The 25,530-nt window shown below is 37.0% G+C and overlaps 1 protein-coding gene across 1 annotated transcript in view; it reads right to left on the minus strand.

Annotated features, from left to right (window-relative positions):
* The window catches only part of RNF217 (ring finger protein 217), a 127,764-nt gene continuing 102,537 nt past the window's right edge, over positions 304-25,530 (minus strand). Inside the window, exons 4-6 of the mRNA XM_021072754.1 lie at positions 18,552-18,753; positions 11,882-11,953; positions 304-10,266 (exon numbers count right to left, since the gene is read on the minus strand). Of these exons, the coding sequence (XP_020928413.1) occupies positions 10,193-10,266; positions 11,882-11,953; positions 18,552-18,753 (348 nt within the window). The 3' untranslated portion in view covers positions 304-10,192. The remainder of the gene's footprint in view (positions 10,267-11,881; positions 11,954-18,551; positions 18,754-25,530) is intronic.

Genomic DNA, 25,530 nt, shown 5'->3' on the forward strand with positions numbered 1-25,530 from the left:
ATCCTAAGCCAAATTGTTTCCATACTACTTGCTTCTTTATTACACTCCATGCAGAATGATCGTCATTGCTCTGTGCACTTTTCACAAAACTTGCTCCAGCAACACAAAAAATCCACCTTCCAAAAAACACACTCATGAATTTCTCTTCACTCCTGCTTCTCCATATGCAGAATCTAGCACAGAAGCAACTTCAGTAACTGCCCAAATTTACTTACGTACATGTGATTTTGCCACTGCCAAATTTTACCTTTTAGTTTCTTTAAATTCCAAATCTATTGGGAAAAAAAACAAAACCCAAGAGTCTTCTATTTTGAAAACTTTTATTAGGCATTGCTAGATGATGCTGCATGAGGTCTTGCACACATCATGCGAGTAAACAGCCCTCCACAGGAATCCATACAATTCATACAGTGACAGTCAAAGTAGTTGTTTCCACTATAGGTTGCATCCAAGTAGAGTGAATATTGTTACAATCCTCCATGAGATCTCATCTCATAATTAAGATTACCCTTCTGTCCTAAAACAATCAACCAAAAACAATTAAAAAATAGAAGCCCAACCACAACCAAAAGCCAGAGGGATGTTATAGAAATTGGACTCCAAAATAGCACACGTTATCCATCTTTTGAAAGACATGCCCCTATAATTTGTGTGATCTGACACTTGGGTTGCTTTTACTGCCAGCAGCAACTGGGACTGTGTTTACTGATAAGGTGCAGTACACTGATACATATCCACTGAAAATTCTTGAGGTAATAGATTTTTAAATTTCACGGCTTAAAAAAAAATCTGTTAATTTCCACGTCCTGTCCAGCAGGACATATCTGTTGGCAGGAAGATTCTTTTCCTTTCTTTTTCTTTGTCAAATATTTACACATATTTGCATATACAACCTGTGTCTTTGTCTTTTCTAAGCAAATGATTTATTTTAATTATCCATTATACATTCATCAGGAAATGCTGAATTACATACTATGGTACATGAAGAATACAACAAAACCATCTTTTTGTATAAAACTAACACAAAAGGCAAAGACCAAGAAGAGCAAGATAATATATTGTACAAAATGTCTCAATATTGATAAAGCCCACTGTGAATGAAACACTCCAGGTCAATGGCAAACACCTTTGTTCTCTAACATCTGTGTGGAAGTAGAATACAGATAAAATATTACCAAAGACAAATGGCAGGGAACTGGTCAAAATCCCAAAGTACCATATAATTATTTTTATATTTAATGCTTTTTGTAAAAAGTAAATTTTGTCCTAATTGGAGCTATAGATGAAGACTGATGGCCATTCCAATTCGCTTTAAACTTTAAAAATGGGCATTCTTTATGGTAGTTTAAAAATACAATTCAATTATAATGGCTTCAATTTATGGTGCTTAAGATCTTTTTTGATACTTTAGCTTAAAAATGAACAATGAATTGTAAGAAAACTATGTTGGCTAACCTGCTGTTCTAGAGAGACTATAGTGAATGAAGGTAATAGATGCCTACGTATATATACCTAAAGATACATGGTCTCATCAGCACTTTAAAAAGAGGACAAAGGAACACTCACAAAGAATATATGGCTCTTTAGATAAGAAATAAAGTCAAGTGAAAAAAATAAGGCACTAATAACATATATATATATATATATATAAATGTTTTATACTCTCATCACACAAAGCACCATACGGAAGGTTCAAGGGTCTATACATTAGTGCTATTGGAAAATGGTAATACACCCAGTTTCTCTGACTTTTATTCACTAGTTTCTTCTTTATTTTTCAGACATGAATGTATAGACACTAAAATGTTGGGGGGGAATTATATATTATGTAAAAAGCACAATTCACAGAACCAACAGCATGAAATAATCATTTGGAAATAAGAAGAGTACTCTAAAAATGGAAGAAATTAAGGTCTTAAACACTCCTGATTTTTCAACATTTTTGTCTCAACAGAATTATTTTTTCCCTTCCACTTTTCTTTTAGGCATTTCTACAAAAGAATATTAATATTTTCTATTTTATTTCTACATGCCTCTTTCCAAAAATATATTTAAAATGGTTTCCTCCACATAGTTTTATGAATACCAAAGTTAATAATATGACTAATGAAATGTAGAAAAAGTTAAAAAATAAAATTACATAAGTATTTTCCTTATCATTGAAAAAGTAAGGAAAATCTCTTTTCAACCAGGCTTGTATATAAATATGAAAAATATTATGACGTTATTTGTAAAATGGCTACAAACTTTACAGAAAAATGTAAAACATGTAATGAAACTATGGACAAAATCTGGAACAAACTACTAGTGAAAGTCATTCATCTTAAAATTAAGAAATTCTCATTTGCTATTGTTTGAGAAAAAATAATTAAAATGGATTGTATTCTGGTAATTCAAACAGACAATTATTCTTTAGAACTATAATTTCTAGATATACAGTAATGGCAGATTAAACACCCAAATGTTTTCTTTTTAGCAATTTAAATTCTTTGTGAGAAAGAAAATATGAATAATTTAATAGGCCCACAATTTTGCAATATATATATACATATAAATATATTTGTTTCATGAATATATCTTATAATCAATTTTCTTTAAAACAGAAACAAAACAACTAACAGTTGTGGCTTCTTAATAAATAATACGTTAACATAAATCTTTAAGCCACTGTTTTTGCATTCCTTCTATGCAAGATTATTTCTGTGATCTCTTAGAATTTACTACTTACTAAGTTAATAATTTCTTTCATAAGCAATAAGATTGTCAATTAATTTTCATATTAAAAATTGGTAATGGATTGTCCTTGTCAGGGTAGTTTTATACATATATACCAATTAGTGTTCTAGGTTTCACATGAAATATAAAATTGGTTTGTTTACTTTTTGCAAGATGATCTACAGAACTTTAATTAGATGAAAATGATCAAACAAAATTAAGCTATTGCTATATGGAACCTAAAAAAATAGGTCTTAGAAAAAGGATTTCAAAACAGCTGATAAAAAATTATACTTTATCTAGAATTTTCTTTATAAAGGAACATAAAGCATGCTAATTTTGTATAAACTGAAAAAATTCAGATATTTATACCAAATATTTAGATACTATTAACTCTAAAGAAACAATAAAAGTATATTTGGATATAGAGAAAGTAATATGTTAATGATAAAATATTATTTTTAAGAACTTGACTGGATCATTGAGACTATTTCTCTAGCTGGGGCATAAGGTGAACACCCAACTTTACGGGGAACCGAGAAAAACAGCATTTTGTCAGCTACATGGAAGAATCCGAAGGGACATCATCTCCTCAATTTCTGGGGCTTTTTAACACCCAATTTTGGTACTCCCTTGACTATTTCCATATCATTTAATAAATCTATACTAAATATATCTCAAGTGTGGCTAATATCTATATCATATCAATGAAAAAGTTGAACACTGGCAAATGACAAAAGGTTTATCTAGAATAGGGCTAATATCAGTCACATTTCAAGGCCATCTACTTTAGATGGTCAATAAGTCTAACTGTTCACAGAGTTAGAATCCATGGTCAAGTCTTACATACAAATGCTACACTATTATAAATCCAGCCCCAAGTCCAACCTGTGGGATTTTTGTTCAAAGACCCCCAAACACACATTTGGACATTTTAGATGCATCAAGAATGACCTGGGGCCAGATTGGATGAATGTCCACACATACTTTCTGTCCAACTAATATGCAAACACAATATTGACCTTACAATAGTCATGAAGCAATTTCTGAAACTTGGTTTTAGAGTATTTCTAGGCTCTCTGATCCAACTGGCATCTTCTCATTCATCTTACTTCTTGTCAGAGAGCAAGGGTTCTCCAACTCCTATCAAGAAGAGGGACAGTGTTCCAAATATTCCTGAGATGTTTAGACTTACAAATAAAAAAAGCCAAAGTAAATTATGTTTACTACCAGGACCAGGGTCCTGGTGGTCCTTTCAGTTTGAATTTCATTTCATTAGAGTCAAAAGAGTTATCGGTGAGACAGAGTTTATCCTACATGTGGTCAGGATGGGAAGGGGACTACAGAGGGAAAAAGCAAGATAATGAGGAAATTTATGAAGAAAACAGAAACTTGATGTTGAAGTATGTGAGTATCACTTCACAAGGAGGTAAAAAGTCATTTAAGACGATGGAACAGTGACAAAAATGTAGAACAGACCTGAAAAACAAAACAAAAAAATGTTTTCTATGCTTATAAATCTGTGTAATCTAAGTGATGCAGAGTTACATACATGTAATAAATTTCTCTTATAAGCTAAAAGGAAGAGGCCAATGGGAAAAAAGGCAGTGGCAACCTATTTTTTTTTTTTTTAATTTATTGCCTTTAAAAAACGTATTATTTTCAAAATAGTCACTTTTTTTTTTTTTTTTTTTTTTTGGTCTTTTTAGGGCCACATCCACAGCATGTGAAAGTTCCTAGGCTAGGGGTTGTATCAGAGCTACAGCTGCTGGCCTACCCCACAGTCACAGCAATGGAAGATCCGAGCCACGTCCATGACCTACACCACAGCTCATGGCAACTCCAGATTCTTTAACCCACGTCCTCATGGATACTATTTGGGTTTGTTACTGCTGAGCCACAATGGGAACTCCAAAATAGTCACTTCTTTAGCTAAAAAATAATATAGTTTATGATACACATAATTACATGCTGCTAAATTTGGCACTGTGTATGAGGGTATGTATGTAAGTTGTGTTATATATGAAGCCTTCAGATAATGCTCCAAAGAGACAGTTAAGCCTCACACCACTGTGACTCTGCTTCTTGGATTTTGACAAAGGTGACCAAAGTTCCAGTCTCAGAATAATGATGTACCGTAAAAGCCCCTACCACAGTTGGCCATGAGATGCGTATTGGTTCTACCCTCTAGATCACTTACAAAGGAGGCCCCATCTCTTTTAAAAGTTTGCATTCCTGGTTTGCATTGAAAAGGTAGCATTTCATAATCTTGAATACTCCCCAAATTTGGAACTCTGATTTTGTTCAGACCATATTTGAATGCATCTATGAAATTACTTCAGTTTTCTTAAAGTGATAATTATAGATATTCAGATTAAAATGGGATATGCAACTTATTTTCCAGAGGAGGGAAAATGGCATCATTAAAATACAATGATTTGAAAAACAAAATATGCTCAACTTGGTTGTTGAGTAGTTTTGATTTACTAGTCAGTGTAATTTATTTTACAGATTTCATGGAAAATAAAAATGCAGCTAAAACTGTGCAGTAGAAATTAATATTTTAAACAAATATTCCAACTAAGTTATTAGGTAACAAGTATTGATTACTTGCTATGTTTAGCTCCTAATAACCAATTTCTAGGATTACTAAAATTTCAGAAACTTGAGTTTTTTTCAGGTATATTTTAAATTTTTAGCTTCTGATTCCACCCCCCTACTCTGCGACCAAATTTAAAGAGGTGGACCTATACTTTCTAATACTGTTATTCTACTGTCTCCATTAAAATATTGTAATTAGTTTCTTCAATGCTGTCAAAGTACCCAAATGGCACAAGTATTCTAAAGTGCATTATTGGATCTTAAGGCTATATTTATAATAGGTATTAACACAAAACAATAAAGCTGACCACAGGAAAGATTACTTTCAATAGTTGGGATAGATTTCAATAGTTGGGATAGATAAATATGAGAGGCTAAGCATACAATCCAATGGGAAGACTCACAGGAAGGCATATGCATAGCTTGCTTACAAAATTCAAATATAAAATGGCATTTGGCATGAATCTTTAAATTTTGGTACTTAATGAAGTATGCCAATTAATAATATATAGGCCATTTTTATAGGTATGAATTTGACAGCATAAAAGCCTAATGTTAAAAACAACTGCATTGTTTAACAGGGGAGAAACTAGATCCATGTGTTGGCAGATGTACTTTCGACAAAGATCCAGAAGGAAAGCTAGTGCTTTGCACATGCGAGTGAGTTTTTTTTAACCTCCTCCTGTCTCTCCTCCTTTTTTCCAGTGTAGAGGACCTGACCAGAGTTTCAGAGGAGTGGAGGAAAAAAAAAAATGAGGTTGGGGAGGGTCACCAGGGACTCAAAGAATAGTTGGAAGGTCTTCAAGGGGAGCCATGGGCCACCTAGTTGGGTGGTAGGACAGAAAGATAAGGGCTCATCTGGGGCCTTGGGACTCAAGAAGTGATAGGTGACACGCACAGGGAATTTCCTGACAGGCACCACTGAATCCTGATATCATAGCAAGGAAAGTACAATTAAAGCTATCAGGTTTAATTAGCTTTGATTGTTTTTAACCTGACTGGTGTTTAATTATCTGTGATTGTTTTCCAGTCTGTTCTACTGTTAGGATCCAATAGCACCTATCAGAAAAGCAAGGTGGTGGCACAGAATGTTGTTTGTGTCAAAAGGTTTGTCCCCTCTTCTTAACTCCACATACAGAAGTTCTTAGTGAACTGCTGGATTCACTGTAAATGTTTCATGTTATTCCAGATTTATGATCATCCACCAAACTACCAAACCTTATATACAGTCAAATTAATTTTTCTATGGATAATGCAGTCATTCATAACTACCAACATATTGCTTCCTACTTTTCACAATGGCATAATTAAGTTCCTTGTGGAGCAACATGCATGAACATGGACAGTGTTTTTAAAAATGTGACCAACATGATCACTTTGGCTACTTCGTTTAAATCCCTCAAGTTTTAAAACTAGGCAACCCAAACATCAATGCATCTTTCTCACATTATCTTGCAGACATCTCACCTCATTTTATTTTCACTGGAATAAGATGAATTTTTTAATAGGTGTCGGCAAGATACTTATTTGGCTAATAAAGCACAGGGCGAAATTATCCTGCAAAAGATGCTTGCTTTTCTTTAAAAATTATGCACTTTTACACATTTTTTTTCTCCTAGAAAAGGGTCTCAAATATATTATCTCTATGATCGTGTTCATTGAAAATGCATTAAAATTTTATTACAAATATAAAAACCAAATTTAAAAACTTTTGAAAATGTTCACGTAGTGACAAAAATATATGTAAAGGATCTTCACTAATGCTTTGTAATAGAGAAGTGAAAACAATCTTGATGTCTTCAATAGGGGACTAATTAAATAAAAAGTACAGCCCCACGATGGAGTATGTAGTGATTTACAAAAGAATGAGGTAAATCTATTTAAACTTTTATGGAAAGGTGTCTACCAATACATAGTAAAATGAAAAATAGTCACAGGACAGTAAGAATATTATTGTTCTATTTGTACAAGACTAACAAAACTAATAAATACACAGATATGCGTACATACACACACATATTTACTTATTAGTATATTTGTAGAAAGTATCTAGGATGTATACCAAACCATTAACAGTGGTTACCCCTAGAAAATAAGGGGTGGGGAAAAGCAGAGGAATTAGTACTTTATAATTCCATATGGTTTGATTTCCTTTAACAAGCATATATTAAATTTACAATGAAAACATATAAAAAGGACAAGCCTTGGATAAAAAGATACTTACTTTATGTGCCTGCTTTTTTTTCCAAAGCCGTTTTTAGAATTTCTCTCAAAAGGTACAATTGTTTTACCTTCAATGTTGGCACTAACATATAGATAATCTCTTCTATTTTTCTTCTCCCTTTTTAAGATTGTAATGATACTTAGTAAAAAAAAAATGCGCAAATAACTTCTTTAAGTCACTAGCAGGGAAAGGCCTGATATATACCAACTTTGAAAGCAAAAAATGCATACATTAATTTTTTTTAAATCTATGCAATAGAAAAATGAAAATCCTGTGCAAAACTGCACACTGTCGCTGGCGCTGATAAAAGAACCTTCACTGACAACAGATGCCACTGTGTAACTGGAAAATTGGAACATTTCCAAATAATATAAAAATATCTCCAAGTGATGTTATTCAAAGAAAGGAATAAAAATCCCTGAGTAGGCCAAAGACAACAGAGACAATAACCTAAGAAAATAGATTATCCAGGACCAGAGAGTATATTATTTAGCTAGTTGGTATATATGTATTCATATGCAGCTATGTGTATATCTAAATATATATACTTACACATATTCCACACAAACACATCCACTAGGTTTAGAATTCATCATCTCACACATCATCAAACTAAGAGCTAAGACCAATTTATAAAAATCAAGCACTTTTATGACAGAATTACACAGATTTAGGGCTAGAAATTCTCTCATTTCAATACTAGAACACGTACAGTAGGCACTCAATAAATATTTGTTGGGTGGATAGATGGCTGGATGAATGGAAAGATGAATTTTTGAAACTAGAGCATTACTTCTTCTTGTATCATGTTATGCTTTAGAAACATGCTATTCCACGACCATAAATGGCACACCCTCCTCAAACTAGAAATAGATTAGTCCAGCAGTATAGCTCTTCTGAGTTTTAGTCAGAAAGAATGAAGTGCTGGCTTGTTATCCAGGTAAGCAAACTTCACTATCATGGACTTTTTAGGTCAAATAAAAATGATAAATGTTCTTATAATCTGGAACCCAGAAAGACAAACTATCCATGTTAATGCATGTTTTATCACATAATCTATTTAAATTCAGAAAAAGTTATTAACAAATAAATGCTGCATCTATGCCAATAGCTACTGTTATAGATTTGGAAACAAGTGGAAACTTTAGGCTTCTTAGAAGTCTTTACTTCCCTTCTGCTGATAAACATTCATGATAAAGACAAACTAAAAAAAAAAAAAAAAAAAAAATCATAGATTACTTGTCCTTTCCTTATTTTTTAAAAAACTTCTCAGCTTGGTAAAACATCCTGAAAGTATTTCCTTCATTTTTTTCTTTCCTTCTCCAAAAGCAGTTTATATTTTAGATAAAGCCATGAACACAAAAAGTTTTGTTTCAAATCACCCTCCATAAGAAAATACCAACACATTATTATGCATTTGAGCAGTAAACATAAGAAAAAATCCTTCAAACATAGTATTTGTTTTTATGATAAACTTGGGGACAAATAAAAAAGAGGGGGAGAGAGAGAAAGGGGAGAGAGAAGAGGGTGGGGTTTGAGATAGTATTGTATGCTTAACCTAAAGCATATTTATGTAATCACTAGATTGTTAAAATAATAGCAGAATAGGGGTTTGTTTAAAGGTCTCAGCAGTTCTCTCTGCAGCAAAGTCATTTAAATTAACTACTGAGTGAAGCAAGTATGCCAACATGTAAGAAATCTGAAGAGACTGAACATTCAGGTCTTGAGAATTTCCTAGAAGCAGCCTATAAGTTTTGTCAGTTTATAAAGTTTGATAATCCTTGAGGAGGTGACATTGCACAAATTTCTGTGTGTGTCTGAGACAGAGAGCAAGGCATAGGAAAGGGTCAACATCAAAACAGTTCGTGGTCTATGTTGACTTTGACTTTAATTCAGTACATTACCAAATTATGCCCACAAAGGAACGATCACCATTAAATATATTTATGAAAATATGGAAAAATAGTGTAGAGGCATGGAATTTGACAAGTACAAGGTATTGGACTGAGTTTTCATATTGATATGTATATATACACACATTCACACCCCTACACATATACACTTCAGTTACTTGTGATTCTTCTTATTAATTTAGTTTCGTTAGTTTCCTTTTGGGCATTGAGATTTTTTTAATGATTCTAGCATCTGCAGGATGAAAAAACTCTACTGCTTGGGCCACAGATGACAACAGGTGTACACAGTGAGTCTTCATCTTCTGAAAAGTGGCCTTGCTCGTTGGTACAACTGGAACTTCAGTTACTCACACAAGTCTCGGAAGAGGGCCTGCGGGGAGGTATGGGAATAAGACAGTTGAGGCAGGGCCCAGGAGACGCCTGCTCGGACAGGTCTGAGGATAACTGGTTCTAATTAAAACATTTTCTTCCAAGAACCATTAAGAAGATCAGAGTTATGATACAGACGTTTAGAGTCTATGAAAGTGACCGTTTTGTAAAAGCAGCAATCTGTATAAGGAAAGGACAGGATACCATGTGAGGAATGCACCGCGGCTAGAGTCAAAGAGGCCTGCGGAGATGCATGGGGCCAAGAGACGGCGGTTTCTGTCGGCGGTTTTCAAGCTCTAACTCCCGGGCTGCTGTCCAATTCTGTGGAGCTCCCACCTGGATCAGTGTAGGTGCAGGAAATCAACCACATTTACCAGTGCATTCCTGTCCGTGATCGTTTTCTCTGTTTTTTACAAAGGCAATAGATAGGAAATACAAATAAACCTGGAGATAAAGAAGAGAGGAAAGCTAGTAAAGAGGGCAGGCATTTAGGTTCCTAGATTTGAAAATGTTCTGTTGTTTTCAAATTTTCATTTTGCCAATTATTTACCATCACTATCTAGGGATACATGAAAAAAGGGAAGATAGCCATGCTATGACATGTACTTAGCTCTTCAAGATTTCATTCTTTATTCTTTTTCTTTAGCGCCCTCTCTCTCCCTTTTAACCAAGTCTACAATACTAATTTGGATATGAGTTTTTTTATCAAGATATCAAAATTTAGGTTAAAGTCCTCTTAATTATCTGTAGTCATATCATTTGCACACTGACATTCATGCTTCCGTTTCAGGTAGTATAGTGTATTACTTAAGAACATGGGGTGTGGTGCAAAAGTCAGCTTTGATTCCCAGTCTACTACTTATGAGGTCCTAGTAAACCTTAATTTCCTCAACTGTAAAATACAGAAAATAGTATCTATTTCATAAAGTCTCATTTGTTTGTAAGAACTAAATATTACCAGTTCCTTTATAATTCTTTCGGTCCTCAAATGCAAATAACTTGCTAAATAGAACTTTACATATAAAAATCAATTTGTTTAGGGAAAAAAAGAAATCTTATCTACTACAGGGAGCAATCATCAAAGCAGCTTTTTAGCTACAGTGTTTAATTTAAAACTCTCTAAAGTCCCTGGCCATCAGCATCAGCATCCCTTAACTTTTTAGAACTAGCAATCCATGGGTCCAGCCCCCTATCAGAATCTGAAACTGTGGGTAGGAACCAAAAACCTGTTTTATTTTTTATTTATTCATTTTTTTCATTTTTTGGGCCACCTTGAGGTGTATGGAGTCCCTGGGCCAGGGATCAGATCTGAGCCACAGTTGTGACCTAAGCAAGAGCGGCAGCAATGCCAGATCCTTAACATACTGTGCTGGGCAGGGGATAGAACCTATGTTCCAGTACTCTAAGATGCCATTGATCCTGTTGCACCACAGAGGAACTCTAAGCAACCTGTTTTTAACCAGCCCTCAAGGTTATTAGAAAGCACTCCAGAGACTGAGAACCACTGCTTTAAAATATATTTTTAATATACTTGTATGAATAAAATGATATTTATCATTGATATATTTTTCACTTGTCAGTACTCAAGTATATGTTGGGTATGTGTTCCTATATACATCAATAGTATCTTTTTGACCCAGAGAACCCTTTCTAGTAAAAACTAGAACTAACCAGACACTCAAAGGTATAGTAGAGCCTCTTTTCTTTGATGCTCCAACCTGAACTCAGAATTGGAAAAATCCAGATTCTATTCCACTGGACTCTTTTGCTGAAATACTTAGTTACATTAACTTGGGTATTAAAAGGGGGTTAATAATGCTCTATAAGAAACATGAATCAAAGTGTTCATGGACTAAAAAAGTGTCACATAAATACATCCTATATGAAACACAACATGGTCCTCTGATTCTACCAATCATATGCTGATTGCTCATCTGAGGTGAGCCTGCACCAAGTTTCACATCTACTTAAGAACTGCTTCAAACTGTTATATTTACACTCATAGTCTCTCTATGGCACTCAGAAAAATCTTATCTCAGATACATTAAGTATTTCTTACCGATGACAACTGCTATGGCCCCTAGTGCTAATCCCAAAACCAGGATTAGAGGTGCAACAAATAATTTTCCAGCTGGAAAAAAAAAAAAGACAAACCATTTAGAGAGTCTTAAAACCACAACAAAAACCAATTTCAGCAAGGTTTTTTAATATCACAGTGTATGTTATTTTTGTAGAGTCTGATTATTAAGGCAATATTTCTCTAAGGAAATGCATCAAGTGTAGAAAAAAATACATGTGTAAATTCAGTTAACTTCACTCAAATTCTGGGCACATGAGTCATAGATTTCACAAATCCTTTATCCTTTACAACCAAAAAGATTCCAGACCTACTGGCTCACTTAAATCAACCAGGACCATTCATCTTTGTGTTTTTCCTTTAGATCGCTTCCATTTTTTAATTTTTAAGATTCTGAAAGATGAAGGAGTGACACATTCTGAGCTGTCAGGAGAAAATCTAATTAGCTCACACAATGGAGAACTAGTAGGGCTTTGTCCATGCCCACATCTGAAAAAGTGATTTATTTATTTCCTGGGTCCAAAGAAAACTAGCAAACAATATGAACACTGAATACACTGAATTACAAGTGGGATGTTTTAATGCTATCGTTAAAGAAAATCACCAACATGCGATGTATTGAAGGTTTGAATCATTTTAACAAACTTAAAAAGGAAGCACTTCTAAGAAGGCTAAAATACTGGTAAGAATGCCAAATGCATCAAGCAGCATGTTTTTTTCTTAAATGTATAACCGAGTAGTGATTCTAATAAGCTCTAGTTACAGCAGAGTTCACAACTGGAATCCTACTAACGTTAAAGGCAATGGCTCAAAAATGGGGCTAGTAGTTAATACCTTGTCATTACCTAGTAATCTTGATCTTGAGTAATCTTGATCTTGATCTTTTTGTTTTTGTTTTTAGGGCAGCACCCGTGTCATATGGAGGTTCCCAGGCTAGGGGCTGAATTGGAGGTGCAGCTGCCGGCCTACACTAGGCATAGCAACACCAGATATGAGCCACGTCTACGACCTACGCCACAGCTCAGTGCAACACTGGATCTTTCAACCCCACATCCTCATGGATACTAGTTGGGTTTGTAACCCTCTGGGCCAGAATGGGAACTCCACACTTAATACACTCTTAAAGCTATGCTTGAGTTTATATTGACTTGCACATTTTTAAAAAAATCTGTTTTTTCCTGTAGCATGTAACTCAGTATGTTCATTCATGTTCCCTTCATGTTCCCTTTTTAATTATCAATATATTTTCATAATAATGATGCAACATGACTGCAAAGTAACAGCACTGATTTTTTTTTTTTAACTATCGCAGAATTCAGAGTCAGATATGTGCTCTCCCGTTGGGAAGTAATAAACTTATTATAATCATGCAGTCAATGTTTGATAAATGTTTATGACTACTTTTATTTTTATTTTTTTGCCTTTTTGCCTTTTCTAGGGCTGCTCCCAGGACATACGGAAGTTCCCTGGCTACGGATCCAGTCGGAGCTGTAGCCGCCAGCCTATGCCACAGCCATAGCAACACCGGATCCGGGCCGTGTCTGCGACCTACATCACAGCTCACGGCAACGTGGGATCGTTAACCCACTGAGCAAGGCCAGGAATCAAACTTGCAACTTCATGGTTCCTAGTCGGATTCGTCAACCACTGAGCCACGATGGGAACTCCCATGATTACTTTTAAAAACTGTCTTGAGTACAGTTAGGAGTTCCTGTCGTGGCTCAGTGGTTAACGAATCCGACTAGGAACCATGAGGTTGAGGGTTCAATCCCTGGCCTTGCTCAGTGGGTTAAGGATCCGGCATTGACGTGAGCTGTGGTGTAGGTCGCAGATGCGGCTCGGATCCCGCGTTGCTGTGGCTCTGGCATAGGCTGGTGGCTACAGCTCCTATGAGACCCCTAGCCTGGGAACCTCCATATGCCGAGGGAGTGGCCCAAGAAATGGCAAAAAGACAAAAAAAACAACAACAACAACAAAAAAAAACTGTCTTGAGTACAGATAAGCACAGACTCTCTTATTTCTAGATCATTTTAAAAATACCATTCTCAATAGCTGAAATAACATTCTATCATATCCATATATCCTATCTTATTTAAATATTTTTCTAATTTTTGTTTCCTTTTCTATATTAAATTATACTTGCAAATAAACCACTCTCAGCCTAGATTTATCATGTCTTAAAATGTCTTTCACATTACTATCAAATTTCTTTGTAAAAGCATTGTATAAAACTTCCAATTTATTGCATAAAGTATGGACACCCAGCATAGAGTAATGAATACTTGGTAATTAATAATCCAAAAAAAAAATCCCATTTTATTTTAATCTACAATTTTTCTGACTACAGATAACACCAAATCTTTTTAAAGATGTTTATTGGCTATTTGTATTTCTTCGGTTATGGTTCCAAGCCATTTATTTTTGGAGGGGAGCTCCATTGCTTTTGTTCATATGAATTATTTGCCATTTAGAAATCAGGGAGTTCCCTTTATGGCTCAGCGGTTAACGAACCCTACTAGGATTCATAAGATGCGGGTTTGATCTCTGGCCTTGCTCAGTGGGTTAAGGATCTGGCATTGCCATGAGATGTGGTGTAGGTCACGGACACAGCTCAGATCCCACACTGCTGTGGCTGTGGCGAACATAGGCCAGAAGCTGTAGCGAATGTAGGCCAGCAGCTGTAGCTCTGATTCAACCCCTAACCTGGGAACTTCCATATGCCGCAGGTGCGGCCCTAAAAAGAACAAAGAACAAAAAACAAAAAACATCATCAGTTAAAGACCTGTATTTTCTTTATTATTATATGCTTTAATTTAATACTTTGAATGTCTGTATGGAATAATATGTGAATCAGGCATTTTTTCTGTCACTTTTTTTTTTTTTTTTTTGGTCTTTTAAGGGCCACACCTGCGGCATATGGAAGTTGCCAGGCTAGGGGTCAAATCGGAGCTTTAGCCGCTGGCCTTCACCACAGACACAGCAACTTGGGATCTGAGCTGCATCTGTGACCCACACCACAGCTCACGGCAACGCTGGATCCTCAACCCAATGAATGAGGCCAGGGATCAAACCCGCAACCTCATGGATACTAGGCGGGTTTGTTACCAATAAGCTACAATGGAACTCACCTGCCACTTTTACTCCCCACACCATTCATTGAATAATCTTCCTAATCCCTGCCATGGAGAAACCTACATGTCAGAGGCTGCTAATTATCCTCAAATCCCTGTTCTCCTTCATTCTCTAGGGGAAGAACCTCTCATCTGTAGCTGGGCACATGGTCACATGGAATATAGACCATGTTTCCCATCCTCCAGCTGTGAGAGAAGGGCAGGCCCTTTCTCTGCTGCTGTTCTAGGACATCTGCCCATGCTGGTCCCAAACTGTGGGGCAGGCAAGGACGGAGGGGAGGGCTTTGCTGTCATCCATCCTCTCTCTTACATGGCAGGAAGAAGGTAACTCTGGGACTTACAGAGTAACTCCTTTTCCTGCCTTCTGTGGTGATGGGATGTTTGAAATTAAATTGCTGTTTTTATTAAAGAACACTGCTTATAAAATTATTCTGTTTGATTTTGTAGCATGTAGTGGGTAAAATGAATTATTGCATTTTTCCTTGTTTGGCCACAGGAGAAAAGTCCATGTTTTCCTTCTCCAGTTGAGGCGATGGTCCAACAGCAGTTTGAGGCAGCTGTGTTGGAGGTGGGGAAATATGTGTAGGAGAGCTTAGCATAAAGGCCAGCTGCTCCCTACTTTGTCAGGTTTGTTCTGACACATGCAAGTATATACATACACAGACAAAGAAAACAGGCCAAAAAAAAAAAAAAAAAAAAAACCATTTACAGAAAGCTGACCATAAAAATTTTAATTTTAAATAAAAACAGAAGAGGCTGTACAAAGAAAATACTTCCCTGCTGACAATATTTATGGGCTGTCCATTTTGCAGACTGTTAAATAACTTCACTCTATTTTATGACCTAAGAAGGGGATTCTCGTGGCATCTGGGCACATAGTGAGAGGACTCAAAGTGAATGCATCCAAGATATTACTGGACAAAAAGGGCTGGAAATAACTTTCCTTATTTAAGAACGATTAAACAGAAACAAAAAAGAAAAAAAAAAAACATGGTCAAATCAAAGATTATTTAAAATAAAAAATGAGAGGAAACAGCGTGCCACAAAATGGCACTGAAGTAGGAAAGAACTAACAATGCAGGAAATATAAGGGTTTTGGTTTTTGTGTTTCTCTCTTTCTCTATCTCTATATAAACTTACAAATAGGTTATCACTCAAAAAGCTCAAAACAATTTGTATTTTGTTATCTCATGGTGGTACTGTTATAAACAGGGGCTAGGTTCCCTAGATATAGCTCCAAAGCTTATTTAGCTAATATTATTGCTTATATAATTCTAATACATACCATTACAGGCAAATAAACAGAGAAGCACCTAAAATCACTAAAAGCGAACTGACTATATTGAATGCTGTTGGCTGTGGAAAATTATGTTTAATTAAAGTTCAGTAAGCGTTTTTTTTTTTTTTTGTCTTTTTGCCTTTTCTAGGGCTGCTCTCGCGGCATATGGAGGTTCCCAGGCTAGGGGTCAAATCGGAGCTGTAGCCACTGGCTTATGCCAGAGCCACAGCAACTCGGGATCTGAGCTGCATCTGCAACTTACACCACAGCTCACGGCAACGCCAGATCCTTAACCCACTGAGCAAGGCCAGGGACCGAACCCTCAACCTCACGGTTCCTAGTTGGATTCGTTAACCACTGCGCCACGACAGGAACTCCTCAGTAAGCATGTTTTTATAAAGATCACAAAAGATTTTAGAAAACGATGGCACATGATAAGGTGAAATTTAAAACAAATGTTCTATCATTTACCTGACAGAAGTATATCATTACCACCAGCTCTGTTCTGATTAGCTGTCACAGGGGTCTAGCAAGGGGAGTGGTTTACAACAGAAATGAAGTGATGGAGGGTCAAAGAGAGATATAAAGAGACTTTCATGAAATGGAGCAACTAGGCACAAGTAAGTAGAAAGGGAGAAATGTGGATGATGGTAAAAAGTATTGCAGAACATTAGAAAGGCCGCCGGAGAAGACATAATGAAGTTCCGCATGATGAAAAAAGAAAGGAGGATGGAGTTCCCTTCTTGGCTCAGTGGTTAACAAACCCGATGAGGATGCATGAGGATATGCGTTTGATCCCTGGCCTTGCTCAGTGGGTTAAGCTGTGGTGTTGGTCAAACTCGGCTCAGATCCTGTGTTGCTGGGGCTGTGGCATAGGCGGGCAGCTCCCATTCGACCCCTAGCCTGGTAATTTCCATATGCTGTGGGTGCGGCCCTAAAAAGCACCCCCCCCCCAAAAAAAAAAGAAAGAAAGAAAAGAAAAGAAAGGAAGAAATCCAGGGTGGGTATATTCCAGAGGAGTAGGAAGAAGAACTTTGGGGCCAGAAGAACACTGATCACAAAAAGGTGGTGACATTAGGCCAGAGCAGGAATCTGTGTTTAAGTTTGCATAGTTGTGTATGAGATTGTATGTTATTGAGGATGAAGAAAGGGTGAAAAAGTCAATCCATAAAAGCATTGCACTTGGATATTTGAACTTGGGTTTGTATGCAATGGGGGCATTTGATCGTCATTTCATTAATTGTTAGCTATTAACTATTAATACAATGGAAATATATACAAATATATACATTGACTTATCAACTATATAGATACAATGAAACTCCATTACAGGAATTTTTAAAACTGTACTGCATGTCTTCCATGGCTGGATGAAGGACATGTGTAAGACACACTGCTAGGTGTCATCACTACAAAAATGAATGTGCCATTGTCCCCTCTCATTGAGTGGCTTACAATAGAATTTCTGGAGAATATTGACTGCACATTTCTGCAGTGTAATTATTTGTTTTTCAAACAAAATTTGCTTGCTCATATAAGCAGTGTCTTAACAAACTTTAGTCTTTGTCTTTTTTTTTTTTTTTCTTTTTTTGTCTTTTATTTTAGGGTCACACTTGTGGCATATGCAAGCTACCAGGCTAGGGGTCAAATCAGAGCTATAACTGCCGGCCTACGCCACAGCCACAGCAACACGGGATCTGAGGTGCGTTTGCCACCTACACCACAGCTCATGGCAATGCTGGATCCCTGACCTATTGAGCGAGGCCAGGGATCAAACGCACATCCTCAGGGACACTAGTTGGGTTTGTTCCTGCTGAGCCACAATGGGAATTAACTCCCAAACTTTGGTTTTTAATTTTAATATCAAAGGGAGCGAAAATATCTTCCTCCTATTTGGGGACAAAGGCTCTACTAGAATTTCTGGCAGGTGCTCCGGTTATGACGGCTATCCTCGTACATTTCTAAGTTCTTTTATCACCACTCCTTACTTCCTGGGGAAGATCTCTCTCTCTTTTTTTCTCGGCTGCACTCAGAGCCTAGGGAAGTTCCCAGGCCAAGGACTGAATCCGAGCTGCAGCTGTGGCAATGCTGGATACTTAACCCACTGTGCTGGGCAGAGGAATCAAACCCATACCTCAGCAATGACCAGAGCTACTGCAGGGACAACACTGGATCCTCCATCTACTGTGCCACAGAGGGATCTCACTGGGTAAGATTTCTATGAGTCAGGTCGGACACTCACCACAGACTGACCCTCGCACTAGTCTCCTTAGATGAGGTCTCTCTGGGAGGTAGCGATATTTGCATCCAAATATGCTGAGGTTTGATGTGTGGTCTCCAAAGAAACGGAGTTGGCGGTATCTCTCCCCACATCGATAACAAAAATTAGTGTTACACTGTGAACAGGTCATATGGTCACACCCTTCAGTTCTCTGGATGTGGATCTGTACCAGTGAAAGAGGGAAAGAAAAAAAAAAGGTTACTCATTTCTTTTTTTATAAAATAAAACTTGGCAAAATGTATGCAACAACACTTATATTTCACCAAGATGAAAGTCTCCTATAGCATTCCTGAGGCTGTCAGTTCCCTTAAAATCACACTCTCCAAGGCCCTCTTTGTACCAAACCCTTTAACATGCGTAAAGCTCAGTAACATTTCACATGCTCAAGCTGTTGGCTCATTTTGACAAATATAGATGTAAACAAACACATTCCAAACACATTCCACTTATCTTTCTAGACATACATCTAACTCAGTGATTAGAAGGCAATTTTAAATGCTGTGAAAGTATATTTTGTTGAGGCTATGATCAGCAAATGAGGTGGCTTGGGGAATAAGAAGAGATGAAGAGGATTCCTTAAAAGAAAAGGTTATGTAAAACTCTCTGTGAATAAATATCAAGAAATAGACATCTCTCTGGAGTTCCCATCGTGGTTCCCATTCAGCGGTTAACGAATCTGACTAGGAACCATGAGATTGCAGGTTCGATCCCTGGCCTCACTCAGTGGGTTAAGGATCTGGCGTTGCTGTGAGCTGTGGTGTAGGTTGCAGATGCGGGTCAGATCCCGCGTTGCTGTGGCTCTGGGGTAGGCCAGCGGCTACAGCTCCAATTCGACCCCTAGCCTGGGAACCTCCATATGCCATGGGTGTGGCCCCAGAAAAGATATTAAAAAAGAAAAAGAAACAGACATCTCTCTTTGTGGGAGGAGATGACAGCAGGAATTACAGCATTTTGGTTTTCAGCTCTAGTATCATTTGCAAATGCCTTTACAGGCCTGTGTATACAATGTTACCTGTGCAACTAAGCACCTCCCACTATTGTTGCTGTCAAGTTACCTGTAAATACTGAGGTTATATCTTATCTCCCAATTTAGATGGTCTTACATGCAAATAAAAATTTGATAATATACGTATGGTGTCCAGCCCATGTTTCTGGGACACACCGAGTCAGAGCAATATAATTTTGGCTCCATATATCGCTTCCCCTTTACCCACCTAAAAATATGAGAAACCAAACATCTGGGCTATGTAACTGCATGCTCCCTGATTGCACGGTGATTGGTGATTCTCCTTCTCACCTCTTCATATGGGTGATTCCTTTTTTTTTTTTTTTTTTTTTTTGGTCTTTTTAGGGGCGCACCCACAGCATGAAAGTTCCCAGGCTAGGTGTCGAATCAGAGCTATAGCTGCCAGTCTACATCGCAGCCACAGCAACTCCAGATTTGAGCGGCGTCTGCAACCTATACTCACTATGCTCACGGCAATGCCAGATCCCTGACCCACTGAGTGAGGCAAGGAATCGAACCCACAGCCTCATGGATATTACTCGGGTTCGTTAAGACTGAGCTACAATGGGAACTCCCATATGCGTGATTCTTAAGCTAGATGAGAGAGTACCTCCCTAGATAAGTACAGGCTAGCCTGTGGTCAAGGGCACATGAGCATCTGTGGTCAAGGGTAACTACCAATCACCATTTGGTCAATAAAAGCAAAACTTGTTTTTCCTGCTATTGGCCACCTTGTCTCTTTAACATTGACATCTAATTTTCTTTTCTTTTACCCTGGCAGTCCAGTGAGAGTGGACCCAGTGAGAGTCCAGAGATTGTGTGGGGCCCGAAGGTTATCTAGTTGGAGGGGCCCTCTTAAAGAAGAAGCAAGTACATTTCAAACACAATTTAGATATAAAGCCCAAGAGAGACTTGTGTAGGTGAGGGTCTGAAGCTTAAGCTCTTTGGCTTCCTGATAATTTTTCCCCTAGCCCAGCACGTGCCCTATCATGCCTGTTTCAGTGAATGACTCTGAGGGACAATTCCTGGGACTATTACCTGGTTAGCACAGGGAATGGCATGAAGGAATGAAGTAGGCCAAGGTCCCACTGCACCCATTAAACCACCTGAGCACTAGGAGAAAACATGTTTAGAGACAACTGCTGAGCACCCAAAATAAAGGTTACTTCATCACAGGCTCGGCTTTTTGACTACATAATGTATTTGATATCGTAATATGGAAATAATAAAGCTTAACAAATTTCCTGGTCACATAGCATAGTGCTGCATGTGACCTATAAAGGGAAGAAAGAATGACATTTGTTTAGAGCCCATTATTTGCCAACCTTTGTACAGAGATTAGCACCTTTAAGCCTCATGACCGCACCATGAGACTGGCACACTTATTCATAACCAAAGCTCAAAAAAGGAACCTGTTTGACTGAATGAAGAAAGGATTTTGATTTATACCTGCTTCTTTATTATGCTAAGCAGCTTCTGATTATAAACTTAAAGATAAAACCAGAGGGTCAATTGTATTCTTTGCTGACAGCTCAATCATGTCTACCCTCCTGCATGTCTGAGTCTTTCTGCTTGTTTTAGCTGTTTTCTGGGCCAACTCACATTTGTCCTTTAAAATAATATCAAAATTTTTTGACAGGAAACTTGTTTCAAAAAGTCAAACTTGGCACTGATAATTCATTTGCCACAAAATTTCACATACAATTTTCGGTTATTTTATATATGTTTGTAATATCGTTTCATTGTGTTCTAAAAATCTTTATGTGGAATGCTTATTATTTAATTTAAACAGTGAAGACTGCAATTTCTAACCTCTTTTAACAGTCTTTATTTCTAAAATAACATTCAAAATAGAGTAGGCAACAAAAATGCTGTTAGTCCAATAACATTTCTGCACAGGGAGCGATAAAAGTCTAAGCTCTGACAATATTCTATAGGAACCTTGCATGTTGCAGGATTATATGGTTCTATAGATTAATTTGAATATTTTACACACATAACAGTGATGATTTAATCACAAAATATGGTTTCATAATTTCCAGCTATTAAGTACACAGTGCTTCCTCTGCTTCTATTACAAACATATGTTGATTATATATGAATATTTTATAACTTCATGCTAAAAGAGAAATAAATTGACATAATGCAAGTCAGCTTGTAACAGGAGACATCCCTTTTCACATTTGCTAACAAGTTGTATTTCTGAACTCCTAACACTCAGGGCATAATAAATTTCATATGCTGTTTTCCCTGAGTATATCTTTAAAGGTCACACTTGCACAATGCCATCTTTGTTTTCAAATTATAGAGCCTTAAAAAGTAGTTTTGGAGTTCCCGTCATGGCACAGCAGAAACAAATCCAACTAGGAACCATGAGGTTGCGGGTTCAATCCCTGGCCTCGCTCAGTAGGTTAAGGATCTGGCGTTGCCATGAGCTGTGGTGTAGCTTGCAGACGTGGCTTGCATCTGATGTTGCTATGGGGGTAGGCCGGCAGCTGTAGCTCTAATTGGACCCCTAGCCTGGGAACTTCCATATGCCACAAGTGTGGCTTTAAAAAGCAAAACCAAAAAACGAACAAACGAAAAAGTAGTTTTAAATAATATTTATGTAAAATCCCTTCTATTTCTCAGTGAAGCTTTACATTTTTTAAAATTAGAGCTTCAAAAAATTCATCAGTTTAGCTCTGCTAAAAAGCATCACCCAAGCGGCCTGCAAGTCAGCATCAAAATTCTGTTTTTACTTAAGACATGGAGACAGAGTAAGACAGATGAGATCTTTCTAATCCATTAGATTAAACTGACTAAGCATAAAGCACAAACACCATTTGATTTGTTACCAATCATGGGATTTCTTCTCTTCATCTACACCAAATAAGGATGGCTGATACACAAGGAGTTGAATATTTAAACACTAAATGTTGCTTATAACATTTACACTTTATACTTACAAGCTGTGAGATAAAATGTTTGGGATATGCCAGATATTTCTTGAATAAGAATTTGGTATTATGTAGTAGTAGACAGAAAAGACAACACAGTTCATTTTTGAATCTATGACATTTTTCATAGGACATATCAATGACTACAATAAGAGATTAATCAAGTTATATACCTGCCTTCTTCAAGTTGTTTACATTTAGTTTAATAAAATGGCCACAAATTATCTGAAGAATAGAACTAGAATTCAGCCTTTTATTTTCATACAGATGCTACTTAATTATAAGGCAGAAGAATAACAATAAATGAACTGCTGAATATCCAACCAATTTTGGAGTTCCTGTCGTTGCTCAGTAGTTAATGAATCTGACTAGCATCCATGAGGACGAATGTTGATCCCTGGCCTTGCTCAGTGGGTTAAGGATCCAGTGTTGCCTTTAGCTATGGTGTAGGTCACAGACATGACTCAGATCCTGCATTGCTGTGGCTGTGGCTGTGGTGTGGCTGGCAGATATAGCTCCAATTTGACCCCTAGCCTGGGAACCTCCACATGCTGTGGGTGTGGCCCTAAAAAAAAAAAAGGCAAAAAAAAAAAAAATTCCACCCAATTTTATAACTAAATCAGTACACACCTGCCCACAGATATTTATCTCCACTTTCATCAAGAATTGAAGGCTTCAGGAGATCCTGTCATGGCTCAGTGGTTAACGAATTCGACTAGGAACCATGAGGTTGTGGGTTTGATCCCTGGCCTTACTCCGTGGGTTAAGGATCCGGCGTTGCCGCGAGCTGCGGTGTAGGCTGCAGACGTGACTTAGATCCCGAGCTGCTGTGGCTCTGGTGTAGGTCAGCGGCTACAGCTCCAATTGGGCCCCTAGCCTGGGAACCTCCCTATGCCACCGGTGTGGGCCTAGAAAAGACAAAAAAAAAAAAAAAAAAAAAAAATTGAAGGTTTATTTTATGCTTTAAGCAAGAAATGATAACTAAATTAACTTCTATGTATTACTGTCCTCAGCAAATAATTTACCCTATGTTTAAAATTATTTTTATATATGTGTTTCAGTGGATATCTGGAGGAATTATTAGAAGCAACAACAATGAGGAAAGTTTTAAAAAATGCCATGAGTAATTCTCAGTTCTTTACTTAGCTCACTATACCAGTTCTCCATAACACAGTGATTTTGAGAAAGCAAAGAGATATGCAAAGCCTTCAAAGACATGGTTAAAAATATAATGAACCTGGAATTCTTGCCTGCCTATAAAATAAATAATACATGGGGGGCAAAACCAAAACAATTCCAGAGATGATAAAGATTCCTCTGTTCCTTTTCTGGGACCATAACTTAAGGAAGCACTTCATTAAGTGAAGGTGCAAGTCAAGGAAAGACAATGTTAGCACATATGAAAAAGTATAAGAAATCTCAGAGAAAGAGATGCAAAGAAATCAGTCCAATTTAGAATAGAAAGCTGGCTGGCTTCAAGAACATTTTCAAAAAATAACAATGGAATAAATACCAAGCAATAAAATTCCTGAGGAGCTAAATATTAAATGACATGATAAATAAAGTGAGTATTTCAAACCCAATAAGGAAGAAAGAAAAACAATGAGAACTTTCAGTAAAAACAAAACAAAATGAAAGGCATGTAAGTTCCAAATATGAGGCATAACAAATTGTGGCATGACTGCAACTGACAGTGAGCAAAGATGAAAAGGGCATTTTTCCTAGAAGTTGTGATCTCATAGACAAGGGAATGTAATCCTCATTCCATAATGATATATTCTTGACTATGTAAACACCCAATTGGTTTTCAAATATTAGAATCATCCTTTAGAAAAAACAAAAGTATTAACCATTATATTACAATAGAATGTGAGTGTTATTAAATCAGACAATATAAAAACAAAGGCTTATGAGAAAGGGGAAACAGAAGAAGCAGGAAAAACTGTGAGAGGGCTAGATCCTCAGTTATCATCTGAAATTGTTAGACTATTGAACAGAGGTTTTAGGACATTATTTAACAGCAAAAGATAATCTAAAGAACTAAAATAATACCTATCAAAAACTGGACGGATAAGAAAGAGAAGGGACAGAAAAGGGGAATGAATCTTCATCTGCCATGTCAAATATGGTTGCCTCCATAAACTATAGGGCAAAAAACAAATAAGACGCTGAATTCAAAACTATTTGATGTCTCCTGCTATGTTAGCTTCGTAAAGCCATTGCTCTGATAACTAACTGTCCTCTAGTGTACAGTGTTTCTTCATTATAGGGAATTTCAAATATATCTTTCAGTCTTATGATTGATTTATTGTGACAAATTCTTTGAAGAAGAGTGTACAGTTCAATTCTTATTCCTCAAGGTAGAGCTATACTACAGATTAGCCCCTAATGTTCTATTTTCTTCCTTCTTCTTTACACACATCCCTTGACCCCATACCCTATGTTCTCAGAAATCTCTAGAGGCCAGTTTTCTCCTCCTTCCCGTTCATCTCCCCCGTTTCCCCTCTGTGACTGTATACTGCTTAGCCTGCTAATAGCTCAGACGTCTCCCCATCCTAATAAATCCTTTCTTTAATTACACATGACTGTCTAGCCAGTGATCACCCTCACCCCTCCATTTTTAACCAACCGTCTTAAAAGAATACCCTATACTCACTGCTTTTCTTACTCACCTGTCAGTTCGTCCTCAATAGACTGCAACCCCATGTCACGAAAATATTCAGATCAACTGTGTTTCTCTAGGAAACCATTCATTCAATAAATATTTATTTGTTCATTGATAAAATCTGACATGGCTTCTGCCCTGAAGGAACTTTTAGTCTAAGGTGTAGATAGATGTAACCAATTATACAAATAAATACACGCATAAGCTATGATAAATGCTACCGCAGGAAAAAAATGAGGTATGAAAAGAAAACTTAATAGAAGGAGCTTAATCTGGTTTAAGGCTCAGAAGACATGTCTCTAAGGAAGTGACAACTGATCTGAGAAATGA

The sequence above is a fragment of the Sus scrofa genome, chromosome 1 (assembly GCF_000003025.6).
Source record: "Sus scrofa isolate TJ Tabasco breed Duroc chromosome 1, Sscrofa11.1, whole genome shotgun sequence".
Taxonomy (NCBI): domain Eukaryota; kingdom Metazoa; phylum Chordata; class Mammalia; order Artiodactyla; family Suidae; genus Sus; species Sus scrofa.